This window comes from Aphis gossypii, chromosome 2 (assembly GCF_020184175.1).
Source record: "Aphis gossypii isolate Hap1 chromosome 2, ASM2018417v2, whole genome shotgun sequence".
Taxonomy (NCBI): Eukaryota; Metazoa; Arthropoda; class Insecta; order Hemiptera; family Aphididae; genus Aphis; species Aphis gossypii.
Genome location: NC_065531.1, coordinates 41,218,824 through 41,240,270, shown reverse-complemented (window position 1 = coordinate 41,240,270; position 21,447 = coordinate 41,218,824). Strand labels below are relative to the sequence as shown.

The window sequence follows — 21,447 nt, the reverse complement described above, 5'->3', positions numbered from 1 at the left end:
AAACAATTATAATATGTGATTATTCGTCATGACATTTTTTTATATCTGAACAATTTTCCAAGTAGAACATTTTTTTCTACGAATTTACTTTAGTAGTTATAGTACCATAACAATAATAAAAATTCAATATAGATAGTATACACAGTTTCTGACACACACACACACACATCAAAAACAATAAACTACAACAATAAATTGTATAATAATGTATAACGTGGCATACAGAGCGATCCATTTAACTATATATAGGCTTTACAATAAGGTACGTTAATTTTTGATATAGAACAAAAAAAGTGGTTAGTGAGTATCGTTTTGCTGTACATTAGGTCGAGTTGGTCATTGTGATGGGTGTGTTAAAATATTTAAAATTTTAAATTAAATTCGATGATATATTATGTATCTACCTACATACATACATTATGTAAAAAACGATTCTAAACGGAGATCGCTGTTAGCTTATTGAGTCGTTAAACATATTTCATGATATAAGGTATGTTTTATAGGTATTAAAATAATTAAATAATTTTAATATTAGTTTTACTGTAGAGTGTAGGTTGATTTAATTTTTGTCGAAAATATTACATTTTTTTGTTACCTATATTATTAGTTAAAATTATTTATAAGTATTAAAATAAACTATAATACCTATATATTTTACAATATTATATATACATTATTTTTATTGATTTTTTAGTTAATTCCACCTTACCGTATAACATTGTGAATAAGTTCACATTAAAAATGAGTTAGGTTTTACCCATTAATTATAATTAGTTAATAGGTATTTTATAATATTAATTCGCATATTTTAAAAATGTAATTGCGCATAGAGTAATTTTTATATGCGTAAAACTTTTAAATCTCCACAAATAAATTATATTAATTTAAAAATATTTTTTAAAAAATTGAGAGGATTTAGGTAATTTAATTTAAATGGAAGAGTCAAAATTTGCTTTGACTCCACTTAATAAAACGAATTGTTTATTTTTAATAAACTTAACCTAACCTAACTTGTTTATTACCTAACGTAGTCATAAACCTACCTATAACATATTATGTAGGTACAGCAAAGTTGCGTTTTATTGCAGGAGTACAGGATGGTAAATTTTATGTTGTTAGCTTTGATCTTAAATCTGATGAATTAATAATCAAATTCAAAAGTTTAAGATAGTCATTAATCATCATTCATTTGTGTTTGTACGTTGAATTTTTTTTTTTGAATTTTTATAATTTAAAATATTTATATAAAATAGTTAAATTTAAAAATGCTCAAAATTTGTTTTAAAATTAAAAAATAACTAATACGGCCAATACTCTTATAGTCGACTGATGATTTAAATTTGATAATAATAAGTGGATTAATTCCAATATTAAATTTATAATAGCACAAAACTATAAAATATATGATTCTGTCAATCGGAACTTTTCTGTTGTGCGTTTGTTTGCTAAGTACCTATAGGTATAACATATAATATACTGTATCTATATTATATCCACATTAATCGTATAAGAGTGAATCAACACGTGGGCATGACCCAGTGTCCACAGAAAACTTTTTATTTTTTCGAAATCACGAAAAGTTTAGGAAAATTATAAGCCTATATAATAATATTATATTTAAATTTGATATATTTTCTAATTAGGTATATTATATCATGACTATATTATATTATTAGTATAATATAAAATAATATTTATGCAACTAGGAACCTATTTATGCTATATAAGTATATTATTTTATGTGTTCCGTCGTATATAGGTATAAACGCGTTGCGCCGACATTGAATGTTCATTCATATATGGTCAAGACCGTGGTCGCGGGGAATGGATGGCCGTGCGGCGGCGGCGAGAGGAACCGGACCAAGGAAGCGGTGGCGGCGGCCTTACGTCGCGGCGGCGCGGTAACGTCGTCGTACGATGGACCTCTGTCGCCGAACCTGAGCAGTACCCCGCCGCCGCAGTTGTGGTGTCGTCCGGGTTTTACTCCGCTCTAGTTTTGCGCGCGACTTTTCAATATTATCACGCATAGTATATTATGTAGTATACGATATAATTATTCACATCGAGTTCTCTCGAACGATATCTAATAATTTTACCTTTTATTTTCGGTATTTATAAAATTCCTATACACGTTATAATATATATATATATATAACAAACACGCTGTAGATAAACGTTATTTTGCATACACTTGCTAAAATAATATAGTAGGCGAGGTACGAACGGAATATTACGATAAAAAAAAATAATCGTAACCACATAATATTGTTCTGCGATATAACGTACCTAATATATTTACGGCGCGTCCGCGATGGCGACGCTACTGAAGAACGTCACCAATTGCATATGGCAAGCGTTCAACTCACTGGACACGGACGATACAGGGACTGTGGTCAAGTCCAAGCTCAAAGTGAGTGTACCTGTGGACCTATGGTATAATAATATTTCTGTCACTACTACGTTATTAACGTTATTATAGTATATTATTATAATTATACATTACATACCTACTACCTTCTACTGAGTGCCTGTAGCCGGGGTACGAACATTTGGATGATGACTTAGGAGAAAAATTAACAAATAGGTATCTTTACCTATAATTATGATTTCAGTTTTTAAAATGTCGGTAAAATATAATTTATATCTATATGTAGGTATATAGATATTTTATAGAAATATAAATTATCACATTGTATCTAGTATACGCATGTCGTAGACTATATAGATTATAATATTATAATATATTAAATTTATTATATACTGTAAATTGTAATTCGTATTATTTTTGATATTATATACACTTGAATATTGAATAAATTAAATCTTACTAAATACTTTTAAATTAACAGCATGTATATCTCGAGATTGAGTTTATAAATTAATAATTATTATTGTACACATTATTCTACCACAACATAGTAATTTGATATATATCTATGAATATATATATTATGTACAGCGTATAATTATAAAATAATGTGTACATGTCCTTTGATTAGCTGTATTAGGTATCAGAATTATTTTAATCGTTTTGATCCCAAATTGTCGTTCGTGCCAGGTGACGTCACTTTTCAAATGGTTTTTTGAATGCCGTGGATGACATTGCCGTCTATAGATGTACAATATATATGTGAACTTATCACTGATGACGTCACGATCGTAAAATAATTACTTTTATTTAAAATGATACGTTTTCCCAATGATCAGAATACATTACATTTAATAGGTACATCAAAATATTTCGCTATAATACCTAGTATTTTTCATCCACACCTACTTAATCTAGTTATGTTATCTGTTCATAATCTCCGTTTGTTTTACACTTTGGTCAAAGAAAGAATAAAGATTACTGTACAATTAATAATTATTATACTTATTTTTTCTTTGTTAATAGTGTACAACTACAAAAATACTTATGGACATTAAATTAATAATAACTAAAACAAATCGGCTAAATTACAATACGTATTGTTGAAGTTAAAAATGAACTTTAATTTAAATCATAGAATATAATCTATAATTATAATTTATAGGTGTACAATTTTATAAAAAACAAATAAATAATAAGTTCACTTTAAAATAGCTGGTGCATGGATTAGTGATGCGATTAATGTAATTTCTGTGAATGATTATGTTAGTTATTCTATTCTGTGGTAATAACATGACTACTGAATGTACCTATAGTGTAGGTATGGTATACATTCTAGCCATTCCACAATACATTAATACTTATATGGGCGATGATGTCATTCAGTAGTTTTACTTATTCTAACGTATTTATACTGAGTTAGATGTAGATAGGTAACTTTCCAAAGCAGGTACCTACCTATTTATTTTTATGACTTCTTAGTTCTTGTATCCTAATATATTTTGAATTTTTTTTATTTAAATTGATGGAAAAAGTCCATAATATGGAATAGTAATAGGTACTGATTGTTTAAATGATAAATTGTTATCTTGTATTTAAGTTTGATATCTATACCATAAAATAATAAAAACAAATATATTTACAAGTATCTATAAAATATTTAATATTGGTAAAGTTATCCATATTATTATGTAATTGGTTTTCTTATCAGCTATCTACTCAAATGTTACAGTAGAGTACTTAGGTCTATAGTATTATAAATTTTTATTTTGAATAAAAGTACTAATCATTAAGTATATTATAGTATAGGTAATAATATAAATATGTTTATACATATTAACTCTGATTATATTTTTTTTCCTATTTTGAATACTTTTTGATTAATTCCTAAGTTTTAAATACCTATATTTTTTTTATTTTAATTTTTTAATCTGTTTTTGAAAATGTGCAATGCCACTTTACTTGATTAAAAATATTAAAACTATCCGTTTTAAATAAGTAAATACAATAAAGTTAGATAATTGGTATTAAACAATTAATAATTTTAAGTTGAAACAGAAAAATAAAATTTGGAGTAGGTGTAGATGTATAGTTATTAAAATATACTAGTAAATTATGATTTAATCTATACTATTCTATTATGTAAATATTTCTTTAAAATTATTAAAACAAGTCAACAAATCAGAGTTGATACTCATAAAAAATGTTGATAAATGGGAACTTTTTAATTTTAATATATTAATGTTCAATTAAAACATTCAATGTTTGCATTATTTTGAAACCATGGAAATAATAGAGTACTTTTGTTGTAGGAACAAAAAATAATCTACTTGATAATTAGTTAGATGTACTTATATAATTACATAGGTATGATTTTTATTAGACCTATAATGTGATTCTACTATTGCAATTAACTGTATAGTATCATGTAATACATCCGTATAGGTACTTAACTAAAAGCTATAACACAATAGAGAATATAGATGTTTGTAGAGAGTTGTACAAATGAGAATAAAAATAATTAAATCTTTTATTGACAAATATTATATATACATTTTAAATATAGTATTTAAATGGACTTGGGAAAATTTTTTTTTATTAACTATACAAATATATTAATTATGCATTTTTATTATTAAGGTAAAGGAAATCATCTGTAAAACAATACATAATAATATTATTTTATTTTGTTTTTATAAATAGGTTTTAACGGCAAACATTGGTATTCTCCTTGACCTTTATGGTGTAGAGAAAGGCCTTGAACACTATAGAAGTACACAAACACTAAACTTTCAACATTACAAATATTATTTATTAAGAGAAGTAAATAAACATAAATGTTTAGTTGATTGAACTATACTTATTTTACTAGAAATTTTTGTGTTTTAGGTTTTTCTTTCACTTCCAAACATTTTATCTTTACCAGTACTTCAAGGATTTGAATCAAATATTGACGAGACATGTTGGTTAATTTGTAAAAAAGATTTTATTTCTAAATGCCAAGTATTACCAGAGGACTGTATGTATAAATTATTCAGGGTATTTTGTTTTTTGTCTGAGCTCGTAGTGGATCCAGAAAGGCCAAATCGATTTCAAGTAATTTCTTATCGAAAATATTCCTGATAAATCAATTTTCTAATTTATTTAATGATATTGTATACCTATAAAGGTCATTATGGATACATCTGAAGTGGGTTTGGTGGCTTCACAAATTGTTACTTCATTAGGTGCCGACTGGGACCAATCTGGTTTTGAAGAGCTCATTGGAAATACTAGTGGATTTCAGTTTGGTACATTTTTAACTTTACTAGAGAAGAGATATTTAGCTGGCGTTGACCGTGCAGGCTTGGTGGAAGCATTAAATGCTGTTACAAATACATTTATTGATGATATAATAAAAAAAGTAAGGCAACTAAAATTGAACTTTATAGTTGAAAGTTTAATATTAAATTTTTTTCAAGTTATAACTCAACATTAGCATACCTAAAATGTAAAGAGGTTTAATTAGATTGTATTCAATTGATTAAATCCATTAACTACAATTAATTTGCAAAAAAAAATGGTACCACCACCTTTACTTAGTTCAAAAGTTAATAAAGCTTAATATGTTTTTAATTAAAAAAATATTTTTCATATTTTTTGTCAGGGAGTATTGTTGAAACGAGGTTATTTATTGCCAACACTACGAGAATATTGGTTTGTATTAAAACCATGTCAACTATTATACTATAAGAATGAAGAAGAAAAAGAACAGTGTGGATCTATAACATTAGATCCTAGATGTTGGGTGGATTCTAATTTACAACGTATAATGTTGCATACAACTGAAAGGACTTTTGAATTAGCCACAAAGGACCATAGGTAATTAGCATTTTGTTAAATAAAGCAGAGTGACACTAGTTGTAAAGTATATGACTTGGCCATGTCGATGGTTTTTGTAAATTAATTTTATAATAGTTTAAAAATATAATAATGTGATGTTTTAATAAATATTCAATATTTAAGGAGTCGTTTACAATGGCTATCAGCTCTAAAATTAGCAATATCTTATTCTGCGGGTACAGAAGGTTATCAACGAACATTGTTGCGACGTAGGCAAAAACGAAGAAAGGCTGAACTTCAAGAGAAACATAGAAGAAGCAGTATAATACATGACATGGATGTTCAGTTACAGGCTGAGAAACAAGTATGTATCATATTAAGTTTTAATATTATTGGTTTTAATATTGGAATATTTTAGGCTAGGGCGGCTATGGAAATTCAGGCGAAAGAGCTTAAGGTGGCTAGTGAAAAACATGTTGAAGAATTGGAAAGTTTACTAGAGGAAGAAACACAGGCAAAACGCGATGAAGAAATAGTTCGTAATTTACAAGCTAGGTAATAATTGTTAAATATTGGTATATACACATATGTTTTAACTAATATTACATGTTCTATCAAAATACTTAGAGGAATAAATCAGCTATTATAACTACTATATTGTTAAGAGGATGTCATACCCGCATGACGACTTGTCTTCTTCCTACACACATATGACTTAGACAAAACGTGTTTACACAGTCTGAGTAGAATTTGCTTAATTTTGATTCTAGAGTAAATATACCTATTATAAAATTGAATTGTGACAATATTTCTGAGGAAGAGTGCAAACGCTGCATATAAAAAAAATTTTAATTCTGAAAAGTCAAAGGTCGTTTAAGAATGTTGACATTTTTGCTATTTCATAACAATAAAATGGACATTATATTAATAATGGAACAAACGTAACCTCAACAGCCTTTGAGGATATCTTGTCTTCAGAAATATTGTCGAAATTCAATTTAAAAATTGTTATATTTACTCTAGAACCAAAATTGAACTAGTTCTACTCAGATTGTGTAAACACATTTTGTCCATGTCGTATGTGTATAAGACAGAGATAACACATGCGGGTATGACTTCTTCTTAATAATAATGCTGTAATTGGTTTATTATTAACCAATTTTTGGCCATGTTTAAAATTGTTAGGATTAAGGCATTCTAACCATTAATAAGTGATTATAAAAAAAAACTTGTTCATACAATTCACTATTATGAAATGAAACTGACTAGTTTATTGTTTTATCTCGAGTCCTTACTTTTTAGTATTATTAATCATTGTTTTTAGAGTATTAAGAGAAGAATGGGAAAAAAGAGAAGAGCTAGAAAGATTACAGGAAGAACATATATTATTGTTGGAGCAAGAACGAGAAAAACGAAAAGAATTTGAGATTAAACAAAGAGAGAAAGAAAACCAATTGCTAGGTAAAACACATATAATAATTCATTAATAAATAGTTCATGTAAATTATAAAATTATAATTAAATACGTAAAATATTTTAGCTTGACAAAAAAATTGGATTATTGTTTTAGAAGCCCAACAGAGGTTAATTGAATTGGAAGCTGAAAAACAGCGACTTGACGACGAATTAACAAGAGCTCAAAAAAAGATTAGTGTTTCCGAAAAAGCTGTTGCATCAATTACAATAGTAGACCCTGTAATGTATTATTGATTTATATTTAAAAACATAAAATAATTATTATAGTTGCATACAAATGCAAAAAAATATTAACAATACATAAATATAATAGAGATTTAAGAATATTAAATATGCGATAACAGCAAATAAAAAAAGTTTAAAAATTAAGATTAATTTTATGTATTTACAGGAAAATACATTGAACATTAAACCACAAGTTAAAGTGAGGAGAACAATGTCATTTATACCATCTACAAAGGAACGACCAATTCATTTTTATAAATGAATAGACTAACTACTTTTTTTTTTAATAATTTATTTATAATTATTTTTCATTATTATAAGTTTTGTATATTAAAATGTATGGAATTTCTATAGTTAAATTATAAAACCAGTTGTACAAAGAGTTACACAATTTTATTTATATAATAAACACAAGTTATGAGATAAAGGAAAAGTACTTATTTGAATGTTGTATCTCTTGGACGATACGGTATACCTCTGGCTTTCATTTCTCTTACAAAATTTGGAGGTAATCGACCAGCAACAGAAATAGCATAAATGCCTTTTGTAAATCTATCTGTAAGATTAACAGTTTATTAAATATCTATTAAAGTATTTCCTATAATTAACAATAATATTCAATGAAAATTGAAACTTACTAATTTTTTGCCATCTAGCAACCCAACTGTCTTCAGGGCTCATTAGTGCAACCATTCTATGAAATAAAATAAAATGAAATTATAGTAATAGTTTTTTTTTATAAGTAGTAAGAATTACATACCCATCAAAATTTGAACTTGTACAATCATACACATGATCACGATTATTTTTCATTCTCAAAAATTCATCACAATTGTCACAGCCATCAAATTCAAATTGATCAAAAGACTGTATGAGGGGAAAAAATCATTAAACTATTAATTAAATCAGCTTACAACATCAATTAAAATTGTTTTAATTATTTAATTATCAATAAGCATTTTATTTTATTCGTTCATTTATAATTTAAGAATAATGATTTTACATACTTTAAGTTAAATTTTAATAGAAATGTAAAGTTTTTACTTAAAATTTTTGAAACAATTTAAAAGGATGATACATATACATTTTTCATCGTTGTCTTACAAGTGTAACATAGCAAGTTTATGCTCAGTGTTTCACATTTATCAGTTTTGTTAGCATTAGCCATTAATGTTATTAAAGTGAATCGTTTATGAAACTAAAAAGGTAAGATATTAATTTGTAGTTTATTTAAAGATAATTCCATGAGCATTTTAAACTGCATTGTTTTAAATATAAACAATTTGATAAAAAAATTGAATTATTGTAAACTCTCAATGTGGCATAGAACAAAAAGGTGGGAAGAGAGTACTCTTAATGAGTTTTATTTGTATCAATAAATAATGCATGAAATTATATTAAGGAGTTATGTTACATTTATTCAAGTTAAAATATTTATAGATAGTTTATTAAAATATTTGATGATAGTAAAAAGTGGTGTTTAAACAAGGCTAATTAATAGAATTAAATTGATTAAACTAGATGTATAATACACTTTATGCTAAGATAACTTAAACACAAATGTTTTATTCCTCGATTATGAATAATAATAATTACCTTAATTAACGAACATACAAGACAGGCTCTAGCGGATCTCATATCCTTGGGAATCGAGTCAAGCGACATTGTAGCTTGGATGATGGCCGTACAGGTTCTAAAATGACGTACACAAAATAATTAATAAAAGGAACTAGAAGTGAAATTCAATTTTTATAAATTGATTGAATAATTGAAAAATATAAACCTGTAAAACTGTGAAAACTCAAAACGCGATAATTATTATTAATTGCACAGAATAATAATAATAAGATATTTGAGTATTGACGATTCCGTGTCCTGTGATAATATTATCAAGAAAACATATTTTTATCACAGTCATCCGTATTTCAAAGAGATTATAAAAAAATGATAGCAATAACAGATTACAATACAGAACAAATTATAATAATAGCACGATTATAAAGAACTTTATTATTTTATAAAGTTCTTTATAATCGTGAATAATAGTAACTTTAAATTTATATTAAATATTTTATAGTCTGTGGCGATATTCACAAGTGAACATAGCTGCGGGAGTTTGATATAATTGTTAATTTATTTATTTGAGACCGACTGTAGACCACATACGATATTTGTGAGTGTTGCAAATTTAATATTTCATAAATATAATAAATTATTGATGTATATATTCATTAAAACACTCCAGAAATCAAATTCACAAGCAATTTTTAAATTGTTAAACATCAAAATTGGTATGGTTAAAAATAACAAAATTAAATATGAACAAAGACTAAAACATAATGTATGTTTAGAAATAACAAAAAAATCAGAGATCAATGGCGGATTAAGCAATTTGCCGTTTACAAGCAGGACATTTTCCACTTTCAAATTTTACGGGAAAAACATAGTTTCGCTAATCATAAAAATTCAAGTTGATCGCGTTCAAAGAAATCATTTCAGTGAGTCTATAAATTAAAGGCTAATATCTATTAATTATAATATAATATTATAAACATATGTTTTTTTTAAGTTCGGCAAATTTGCCGCCTCTTAATTTTTGTCTCTCCAATCACCCGCTTACCTTGTCTGTAGGGTAACCTGACACTGTCAGAGATCAAATGTTTTTTACAAAATGTATTATTTTATATCAGATTTTTAGCCATTTTTTTATTAATTATATTTTATGTATACAATTTTTTAGCTACGTATTATGAACATATAAAATTACATTTACAATTTTAATGTACATATTTTGCCTATATCTTACACTAGGCAACATTAAAACTAGTATGCAAAATAATAATAAATTATTAATAGTTATGTTCTATAATCTAAACACTTCTCATTTTTCATTATTTATCAGTATATTCATACAATTTCAGTGTAGTCTATACTCTATAATGTAGATAGTAGGTTTAAAAAAACGGCGTACTAAAATATACATGAAAGTGTTTAATAGCGTAGGTTGTATGAGAGAGTGTAAAGCACTTTAGCTCGAAACTATGAAATTTTGACTCACTTGAGGACGTGCGTTGACTAAAATATAAAATAAGTTTATTAATCGACTTTCAGTAGACTTATTTTAATTTATTAGATAGTTTATTTAATATATTTATAAATAGTTTTACAATATAATGCCGAATCCGGACGAGCTAGTGTTGCAATGTAATTCTGTGTCTTTGATGGATAAATAGATACCGATATCGGAGACTTAGTGAACGTTGTACTTAAACATTTAAAAACGTTCTGTTCGTTTTCTCAAAAACAAAATTTTTGTTTTTCTTTATGAGGTCGTATAATTGTTTAGCTATAGTCGGAAAATTAGGAATAAAAAGGCGAAAATTAGTTAGCCAGATCCAAAAATTGACTGACCTGATTTTGGGTTTTTTTAGAATAGGATAGGTAAGCATCGCATTAATGTGGTTTAAGTCAGGTCGTATACCATGCTCATTCACTAAATACTCGAGGTATTCAACCTCTTTAAAACCAAAAAAAAGAACATTTGTTTAAAAAAAACTGTAAATCGTGTTTAGTTGTAAACGGAAAACTTCTTTCAATATTCCCCAATGTTCGGCATAAATAGTATAATTATACGGGGAGCGATCATCTACAAATTGAATAAGCTGACTGAATACTCTAGAGTCTAGGCCCAGCGGTTTCTAACTTTTTTAATTGTGCGGACCATCAATTTTGTAAAAAAATCTTTGAGGCACACTTAAAAGTAATAGGTAATAACAAAACCTACCTCACCTATATACCTATTATATAAGTGTAATGTGTATGTATACGATAACGTATCATATGCATATAGGTATATGAGATAAAACTACATTCATACGTCCGATACCGATGCACTTATTGTACACTGTAATTTAATATTGATTAAATATTATTCTAACTATCTAACGAGAAATATTATGAGGTATATGACAAAAATGTATAATAATATTATTTTAAATATATATAATATTTAATATATGGTTCACGGCCCAGTACCTACTATTCTGCTCGTGGTCCATATTTTGAGAATTGTTGTTCTAGGCAAGTTGGTTAATCTAAAAGGCATTCTCAGGTATTCGTATCGTCTTAGCGGCATAACGATTGAAGTAGCCGAAATAAATTTGTCACACATACGACATACCTATGAACTTATATGGAAACTATTTTTAAGGTCCAAATAAATAGAAATACTTTTTTTCTCGCAATTTATTTAATTGATCGTTGATTAGATTTGTTGAAAAATTATCTTTCACGGTTATTTTATTTAAATTTCTATAGTCTATACATAACCTATATTTACTAGATTTCTTTTTGATTAACACAATCGGACTGCTATACGATCTGTTTCTTGGTCTTAACACCTTCGGACAATAATCCACCAAGAATAATGTATAAACGACTTTGCTCACTGCAAGATAAACGTCTGAGTCAGAATGAAATGGTCTGTTGACTGTTCAATATTTATGTTTTAAAATTATTTTCATACTGAATCTTTAATTATCGTTATGTGAATCTACGTTTCCTTTCGACATTTGACATAAAATAGATTAATTGCTAAAAATGTTAACAAATTAATTTCTTACTTATACGTTTTATGTGGACTTATATTTAAATTATTATTATTATAATGTTCATTCTTGTTTTGATCATAGTAAAGTTTTTAATATTTCATCAAAATTATTACAAAATTGGCTAGTGGTACTTTTAATATTTATATTGACAGGTAATATTATACCTACCGTTTATGAATTCAATCCTAAATTTTGGTTTAGATAATAGAACCAAGAATAGCGCTAGCTAATATGGTATTATTAGGTACAATATAAAATCTAGAATTCATTACGTTATTATTAATTATTACATTGGTTTAAAAAATACCTAATACATTCATTATATAGCGTCGTTGACAGAGGAGAAATTTTTATTAAACGCGGATTTAACTACGGGATAATTATTAAGAACGGATTCCATAGCTTTAAACGTGATGTTGCATACCTTGTAAGTTGTATTCATCAACAAGAACGTTAATTTGATACTGAACCTCGTACGGCATTGGGTAGTCAGCTAATCGATTGTTCTTGTACACTATGTCAATATTCATAATCTGGCAGCTTCTCCTTTGTTCTGGCGTTAGGTTCCAAGACAGATACTTCACCAACCGTTCAGAATCTACTATATCCAAAATATTTCCGATTTGTAGTGGTGTTCTTCGAGGAGCGGTTGTATGCAGTTCCACTACTATTTAACTTATTCACCTCTAACCAACCTACTACCATCCATACCACTACTGGGGATTTTGTCGACGACAAAGCACTCCTGGCGAGATAGCCGAATTGCAGTTGAAAAAAGGTAAGGTAATGGTCGAACTGCACTCGGGTAAAAAACAGGTAATGGTCGAACTGCACTTGGGCTCAAAAAAAAATATTTCCACAAAAATGTCATGCATTTGAAAAAGTTAAAGTTTAGAAAACATTCATTTCCTTTCCCACTTACAGGTTTAGGATTGACAATGATTTTATTCATTGGCGTGGTTAGAATACTGTCTATGACATGATTCTATTATGTAGAATAATAAGTTGTAGATTCCATTAATCGCAATTTATTATGGTATCTATTGTAAAATACAAAATTTGCAACTGATTACAAATCTAAAAAATAAACCGGAAAATGGTGTTTTAAAGCAATTAAAAACAAACAATTATATTTTGATGCAGAATACTGATACAAGATCTTCAACTACACGGTACCAGAAAAAATAAATGATATTGAAAAATATATTAAATTTATGCTCAAAAGTGAATTACTAATTAGCTAAAATTTTAATTGAAGTTTATTATTAGTTTATTACTACAAAAAAATGATCGAAGTGAAAAAAAATACAATTATGACAATAATTGTATTTGAAGTTTAAAATAAAAAAATTAAAAATTAAAATATATATTTATAATATTATATTAATAACATGATGTATGTATAAAATCATTGTTTTTAACCACGTCAATGATTAAAATCATTGTCAGTTCTAAGTCTGTAAGTACGAAAGGAAATGAGCGTTTTTTAAACGTTTAATCCCTTCAAATGCATGTTATTTTTGTGGAAATAATTTTTTTGAGTCCAAATGCAGTTCGACCACTACCTGTTTTTTTACCCGAGTGTAGTTCGACTATTACCTTATCTTTTTTCAATTCAAGTGCAATTCGATCATTTTTTTTTTAGGTAATAAGTGCAATTCGACTATCCTGCCTGGTCGTCAGCAAAGTCTCCAGTATTGGTATGGGTGGTAGTAGATTGGTCAGGGGTGAATAGCAGTAGAGCTGCAACCTCTCCTTGGGGAACACCAGCACAGATCGGAAATATTTTGGATATAGTAGATCCTGAACGGACGGTGAAGTTTCTGTATTGGAAGTAGGGTTTAAACAGTAGATAAGATGCCTGTATAATATTTAAAAGCTAAAATGTATTTTATATTTCAAAAATGTTTGTTTCAATTAATTATCTGATATTTTGTTAAAATTCTTAATTAATGATTATTTGAAACCAAATTTTAAAATTTTAAAATTTTAATAATTTATATTTTTATTATCACATAAATGCTAATTTTATGAATTGGATTTATAGATAAGGTATGAAAGATGGTAGATGTGTAGAGAAACGTTGGAAAATGTTTACCTACATTAGTAAAATTGAATGGATAGTTTTTATTAATCAGTTATTGTTGATGCAATATTAATAGTTAATAGTTTTATTAATTGTTAAGTGAACTAAAATAAAATTATTGAATTTGTTAATATTTATCGAACCTGTTGGTTTAATTTTTTTTTTTTACTCTTTACTCTGGTATGTTAAATTATATACATTTAAAGTTTGAACACCAGTATGTAGTAGATGTGGCCGATGCGGGCATGTATAATTTAGTGTTGAAAACGGTAGGAAAATCAGACAACGAAATGGGGCAGACGTTTTGAAAATAATGTTAAAATAATAAAGAGCATGTTTCTCTTAGTTATTACATAATTTAGTTGATTATTATTCTATGGTGTGTAAACGCTCGAAGGCAAACAATAGCGGTTCTATTTTAATTATTAATTTTGCAAGATGTTGCATTGCCCGTACGCCGGAAACAATGAAAAGCTAATGTCTAAGGGCTTTACTATAGAATCATTTACTACCTAAAAATATATATCCATAAAAAAATATATATGGTACATAACTATAGTACAGCTTTCTTGGTTCATTTTTAATGCATTAAAGTATGTAAAGCAAGTATGTTTTAATTTTTTTTAAAAAGATTTGAATATTATAGTAAAAAAATAAAAAATACGATTATATCAAACGTACGTAGATATTTCTTTTTAAGAAGGATACACATACCTTCTATAAAGTATTTACAGAAATGTTATAAAAATATGTGTACTTATTGTTTGTGTATTTTTATTTATAAAATAGAAAATGTTATTTAAAAAAAAATGTTTACTACGGAAACATGTTTAAAATTTAAATAGAATAATATAAAAAAATTCTATTTAATTATTCTAAATTATTTGATTTTGGATACAAAAGTTTTAAGTACTCGTATAATATTTTCTTCACTGATTAATTATGACTGTTTTTCATAAATTACAATATATTTACAATTAATTACATAATCAATTAGGTATTTTATTTGCACATTATATTCATAATACATTTTTAAAACGAGATCTTTATATTTAATAATGAAAAAATTATCTGCATTATGTGTTAGCTTTAAATTAGTGGCGTAACTTAAGTGTATGATCTAAGTCAGCCTTACGTATTATTTTGTCTGACTGATTTTACTCTATGGGTATTCTCTGAGATTTGTTTTGTTGGTCACTAACTAATTTGGTTGTTGAATAACATTAGCAATACAATGTAATTTTCTTTTGTAAATATTTACGAAAATTGAATAGATGGTGCGAAAAGGGTATTATTTTGTATGTCAACTTGGATACTGTGGAAAACTTGCTTTTTTTTTTACTAAACACGTGCTGACCTTAAAAATGGTGCGCGAACCTAACCTGTAATGTAGTATCCCACTACCGCGCCACTGGTGGTGTCGCCTGTGATAGTTGGTTTTCATTGGGGTAGTCTACGGCATTTTGCGCGGTTTGGGCGCCAGTTCGCCGGCATCGCTCGCACGTTTCCGCTGTTTCTTCTGATAGATTCTGTAAGTATTGCTTTTAATATTAATTCGGTTGATATGTGCGTAATTAAAAATTATAAAAAAATTGGCACTATTGTTTAAAATTTAGACATGATCATGTATGTGTGTTAACAAATCAGCTTTAGTTGTTTTTTGTATTTAATTGAAATTATAATATGAAGTTGTAAGCTTAATTTTAAATGAAATTGATAAAATATAAAAATTAAAATGACTATATATTTATTAATGTTAATTAGATGAAAATAATAATTTAATGAAATGGTTCAAATTAATTATTTTTTGTGTTTCATAGGTATATGTATAAAGTGTGAAATAAAATTAATATTCTTTGTTTTAATATTTTAGTGTGGATAATATTAAATTAAATTATATTTAAATCTGTACAAATATATAATACATATTATTTAAATTTAAACAGATTTTATTTATTTAAAAACCTGGGTTTGAAAATATAATTTCTACAACACAGACCTTAAATGTATAAATTTATTTCACATTTAAGGTATATAATATATATTTTGAAATATCTAACCCAAACACTTCAGTTAAAAAAGTTACTTAAATTGTTTGAATTAAGTTAATTGTCTAATGTAGTAATATAGTATAATATTCTGCTCTTAAGTTGTTTATAATCAAATATCTATTGATTGTGTAGTAGCATATGTTAGAGATATATTGTGGTTTGAGTCAACTATAATAGCTTCTAAAATTACGACTGTATCCTACATGTTTTTAAAAGATTTATGAATATCAAAATAAAGTTATTTTAATGATGCTTAAGTATTACTTGAAACTGGTTATTCATAAATCCATAATTTATTACTCTTAAACATTTATTATTTTAATATAATTTATGTTATAAATTATTATATGTTGGAAATCTAATTCATATTTTAGTGGAATCATAATTAAAACCCATGATAAACTAGGGTAGGAAGATATAAATCTTAGAAAACTGCCGCTAAAGATAATATATATTTGTTAAAAATTTGGTGTACAAATATGACATATAAAATTAAAACAAATCTTAAAAAATCGTAGTGTTATAAATAAAAATAAAATAGTAAATAATATTTACCATTATGCGATAATTCTAAAAAAATTAATTAAAATTTAAAATCTAGTAACTAGTTGTGTTCTATAACTACATATTCTATGTTAAAAAAAACATTATTGTAGGTATATACTATTTACACAATATTATATAGGTACTTATCATAATAATAGTTATATTATTAAAAAAATAACTCACATTATATTTATTGTATGCTCTTAGTAATTAAGTAATTTGAGTTACTGTATAAAATACAAAAAATTCTTTTAATTACAAAACAATTTGAATTTTTATAACATGTTGTACCCCGTGAAGGCAAAATCATCTAAGCTAAATTAATAACGAATTCATATCAAATGTCAATAATCAATGTTTTGATGAATTTTATGTTCGTAAAAAGTGCGATTATATTTTCGAAATTTAGATAAAATTATAATAGGAATGATTCTTTATTTTTAATTGAATTGTGGTCTGTACCTTTTACTGCAATGATTATAAAAGCGACTTCTCGACCTTTAAAATGCAAGAAAATAGAAATAGAAATCAATGTAATATGATTTATAATTTTAATTTCTATATTAATGTTTAATGGTTATAAATTTAAAAAAAATGTATAATTTTCATAGTACATCGTCTCTACAACACTTGCCCCAATAACTTCTATGATACATAATTAAATATTATTTATGTATTGTTTAAACAAATACATTTTTATGGTTAGGAAGTTGTGACTCAAACAATAACCTATTAAATCCTTTATATTTAAAATTATTACAGTTAATATACCTTTATTTAATTATTTATTTTTGTGTATCATCAGTGTATTTATCTAAAAGTAAAGCTAATAGGTAATAGATATTTATTTAAATATTTGTAATTTTTAATATAAAAATCAATCTTGGATAATATATGAGTTCATCAAGTATTTAACTAATTATTATAGAGGTTTCAGTTTTATAGTTATAATTATATTGTGACTATAAAAGGTTTCGTTATCTAAAGTTTTACTTACTTTATATATTTTCACAAACCTTATTGAGTTAGTAATTAATGAACTTCACCAAATTAGAAAAAAATATATAAATGTTAAATCTTTATATTTAAAGTTTTAAATTGTTATTTTATGGTCTGAGCTACAAGGAAGTTAAAACTATGTCAAATAATTTATCGAGATTTTTTAAAAAACACTTTAAATAAATCAAATAGCACCGTATTTAAATTATAATTTTTTTTTCAACTATTATTATCGAAACGACCGTTCAATTATAAATTGATGATAAAATTACATATTATTATTTAAAAATATAGTATATTTTTAAACTGTCTACTGTTTAAAAAAATTTCATGTAATTACTTAATATTTTTTTTCTTCTAATTTTACGATGGTTAATCCAATGTTGTATATTCTATACTTTTTTTATTTTTAATCATTTTTGCAGTAATAAAAATGAAATGTTTACTAGTTTTAGAAATATGACAAATAACAGATTTATACGTGGTTTGTGTGAATAATATAATATTTGTCATATAAGTTATAATGTTTCGATGTTTGAATATTAGGAATCTATTTTTATTTGTTCCTTTGGGAAGGAAAACTTGTGCTGTTTATTGTTCAACGGAACATATATTTACTAATAAATCCAGAAACTTAAACTTTGGATATGGTCATGTTTATAATATAAATTATTATGATGTTTTTTCGTTTTATAAGTTATATGATTGTATTAATATATAATACAAGATCAATAAAAAATTGAAGTAATACAAAAATTTTATTCAATTTAAATTGAGATTCTTAACATAAATACTTAATTTGTTTATTTTTTATTAGTTAATTAAAAACTTTATTATATTATATTATACTTATATTATTTAGTTATTGTATTCTACTGAGGGTTAAATTATTTAAAACATGTCTTTGGTTAAATAATTTTAAATTTATTTTCAATTGAGTAGGTAATATTTATTATTAGTGAATAGTTAGTATATTATTTATGGTTAAATGGTGTAAATAAAATTAAAACCATAAAAAATATTTGTCTTTCTAAATGTATTGATTAAGCGACGTACCAAATTACCGAATATTAGATTTTCATGTATTATCGTTGTTCATTTAGTTGAAATAAAGTATTGTAATGATGTTTAAGATTTTTTATTATGCTTTATTTTTCTATAGTAGGTACCTACATTTTTAATAAATGTACTTTTAGTACTTTTACGTCGGAAAGCTGATATAAATAGCATCTATAGATATTCGAATATGTAACCTTATTGATATATAAATTGACAAATAAATTGAATCGTGTCGAATAATTTTAAGCTGATTACACACGTTGTAATTTTCTCTTCGACCTTTTTCGACATAATCCAATTTCAAGGAAATTCCAATTATAAAAATATACACATGTTCGTTTCCATGTTCCGAATTTGCAATTTAGATATAAGTCACGCCAAATGGGAGTATAATTTTTTTATTTCCTCATAGATATGATAAAAATATTATATGAACGTGTTTGTTTTTTAGAAATTTGTATATTGCTTATGTACCATAATATTTTTAAGGAAAATCATTTTGACAAAAGTGAAATTTAATGCCTGCTGGGACGTTGACTCCCAAAAGACTTGGGACGTGTGTATAATAATAATGAATAGATTACCTATTTTCGATGGCAGCATATATGTTTTTGGTCACAGCGAAGAGAGTAAAGAAATTAATCTAAATTCAGAGCTACCGATAAGGGGATTGACATAAACGCAAATAAATCGTTTCGCTACGATATTGTACACCATTTTGCACATGAATTGTGTCTTGATTAAAAACTATATACTACGTTTTTGTTTTCCGTGGCTTGTGGCCTTTCGTCCCAGTTATTTGATCTACTCCGGATACCAATTTCCCGTGTTTTTCTCGGTTCATGCTTTCTTTTATTTTAGTTTTCTTACTGGTTTTTGGTGGAATAACTACCTATTTAAATCCTTGGTGGTTGGAATAAATTAAATATCATTAAACATAATCTATAATACAACCGAAAAATACTCATAAATAATATTACTTACACAAATGTTTATTTTATTCATATTAATGAACTATTACTGTGCTTTTTATTGAAATTAAGTTTACACTTTATTGAAAATTATACATAAAAATAAAAATTATAATTATTTAATTATAATTGTTACAAGAAAAATAAAATATATGTTTATCATAATAGAATAATAATAGTTATTGTTTTTATTTCGTATTTTTTTTATAGCGATTTTGTTATTTATACTTTACAATATTTTTTTATTGAATCGTATCGTAAAATACCAAGCTGAAGACTTTATAAAATATACATAGTTTTAAAATTTGTAATTTTCCATAGTGTCAGTTAAACTACTTTTGCAATTGAAAATGAATTATATAGACTAATTCATTAAAATTTATAAAATAGTTTTTGTGATACTGGGCGATTTAAATACATCTATTTAGAATTTGAAATACGAGAATATGCAGATAGTACAATTTATAAATCAATAAATAGTGTCGGTTCTATAGTTAACATAAAAAATGTATTTATATTTCTAATCAAATTTTATACATATATTTTTTATATTTTATACCACACGACAAAAAATGTCTTAATTTTTTTTTACAATGAGGATTATACGTTTTATAAATTGTTAGAAATTATTAACAACTTCTAGTTATGTAATATATGAATGAAGGCATTGTATATAACCTCAAAAGAAAAAAATATGTTACTATTTTTTATATTCTATTATATCAGTATTAATATATTACTAGTTATACATGGCTAGTGTATGACGTGTATGTGTTTTTCCCATTTTTTTTTTTTTAGTAAAATTATGAGAATTAATTATTCCCTAAAATTCATCAGATCTTGAAAATCTTAAGTTATAATACGATCTTATCTATTCTAATCGACTCTACAGATGGGTTGATGGGTGTATTGATCTTATATCATTTATTGTATAGTTATATACTTATATAAATGTATTTAGTAAATTTAAAGTCAATTTAATTAAGAAGGCAGATTAGAGCGACGAATTGAGTGTATTAGACAATATACTCAAAATGTTGAATGTGAAGATGTACTCAAAAACCATAATGATGATTGTGATGCTTGCCGTGGTATTAGTGGTAGTAATGTTACAGCGGAAGCTAAGGTTAGAACTGACAATGTTTAGAAACAATTAATGAAAAATAACGAAATGATGATGAACTTAATTTTATTACAGGCAAATAATACAAATCGTGAACCTAAAGTTATTTTA

At 25.8% G+C, this 21,447-nt stretch overlaps 3 protein-coding genes across 10 annotated transcripts in view; 2 read left to right on the top strand and 1 right to left on the bottom strand.

The window, feature by feature from the left end:
* The first annotated feature begins 1,759 nt into the window (after nt 1–1,759).
* On the top strand, nt 1,760–8,273 carry LOC114120732 (switch-associated protein 70-like). Of its 3 annotated transcripts, none has more exons than XM_027982750.2 (10): nt 1,763–2,433; nt 5,072–5,191; nt 5,258–5,464; nt 5,538–5,771; nt 6,015–6,229; nt 6,374–6,554; nt 6,609–6,745; nt 7,515–7,651; nt 7,761–7,885; nt 8,058–8,273. In XM_027982750.2, the coding sequence occupies exons 1-10, from the start codon at nt 2,347–2,349 to the stop codon at nt 8,151–8,153; spliced, it is 1,539 nt and encodes a 512-aa protein (XP_027838551.1). In that variant the 5' UTR covers nt 1,763–2,346; the 3' UTR covers nt 8,154–8,273. The 3 variants fall into 3 exon arrangements, with proteins under 3 accessions (XP_027838559.1, XP_027838551.1, XP_027838542.1); XM_027982741.2 differs by having other exon boundaries at nt 1,766–2,410; XM_027982758.2 differs by lacking the exon at nt 8,058–8,273 and having other exon boundaries at nt 1,760–2,410; nt 7,731–7,875.
* On the bottom strand, nt 7,645–9,770 carry LOC114120751 (transcription elongation factor SPT4). Of its 2 annotated transcripts, none has more exons than XM_050199888.1 (5): nt 9,488–9,734; nt 8,652–8,758; nt 8,530–8,585; nt 8,329–8,447; nt 7,645–7,883 (listed from the first exon to the last, which is right to left on the bottom strand). In XM_050199888.1, exons 1-4 carry the CDS (start codon nt 9,554–9,556, stop codon nt 8,329–8,331), a joined length of 351 nt encoding a protein of 116 aa, XP_050055845.1. In that variant the 5' UTR covers nt 9,557–9,734; the 3' UTR covers nt 7,645–7,883. The 2 variants fall into 2 exon arrangements, with proteins under 2 accessions (XP_050055845.1, XP_027838569.1); XM_027982768.2 differs by lacking the exon at nt 7,645–7,883 and having other exon boundaries at nt 8,263–8,447; nt 9,488–9,584; nt 9,675–9,770.
* Nucleotides 9,771–9,929: 159 nt separating this feature from the next.
* Nucleotides 9,930–21,447, top strand: part of LOC114120912 (D(4) dopamine receptor-like) — a 123,451-nt gene continuing 111,933 nt past the window's right edge. For 4 of the 5 annotated variants that reach the window (XM_027983010.2, XM_050199880.1, XM_027983019.2 and 1 more), the window contains exon 1: nt 15,987–16,118. The gene's annotated coding sequence lies outside the window, so the exon portion shown is untranslated. Of the gene's footprint in view, nt 10,065–10,136; nt 10,183–10,242; nt 10,390–15,986; nt 16,119–21,447 lie in introns of those variants that run through there. The other variant, XM_027983027.2, reaches the window with a different exon arrangement.

Coding starts and splice junctions, on each gene's coding strand:
- LOC114120732 (XM_027982741.2), top strand. CDS start 2,312: ATGGCGACGCTACTGAAGAACGTCACCAATTGCATATGGCAAGCGTTC. Junction 6,230..6,373: donor TTAGCCACAAAGGACCATAG/GTAATTAGCATT, acceptor TCAATATTTAAG/GAGTCGTTTACAATGGCTAT. Junction 7,652..7,760: donor GAAAGAAAACCAATTGCTAG/GTAAAACACATA, acceptor TTATTGTTTTAG/AAGCCCAACAGAGGTTAATT.
- LOC114120751 (XM_027982768.2), bottom strand. CDS start 9,556: ATGTCGCTTGACTCGATTCCCAAGGATATGAGATCCGCTAGAGCCTGT. Junction 8,759..9,487: donor TTGTATGTTCGTTAATTAAG/GTAATTATTATT, acceptor CCCCTCATACAG/TCTTTTGATCAATTTGAATT. Junction 8,586..8,651: donor ACAAGTTCAAATTTTGATGG/GTATGTAATTCT, acceptor TTTATTTCATAG/AATGGTTGCACTAATGAGCC.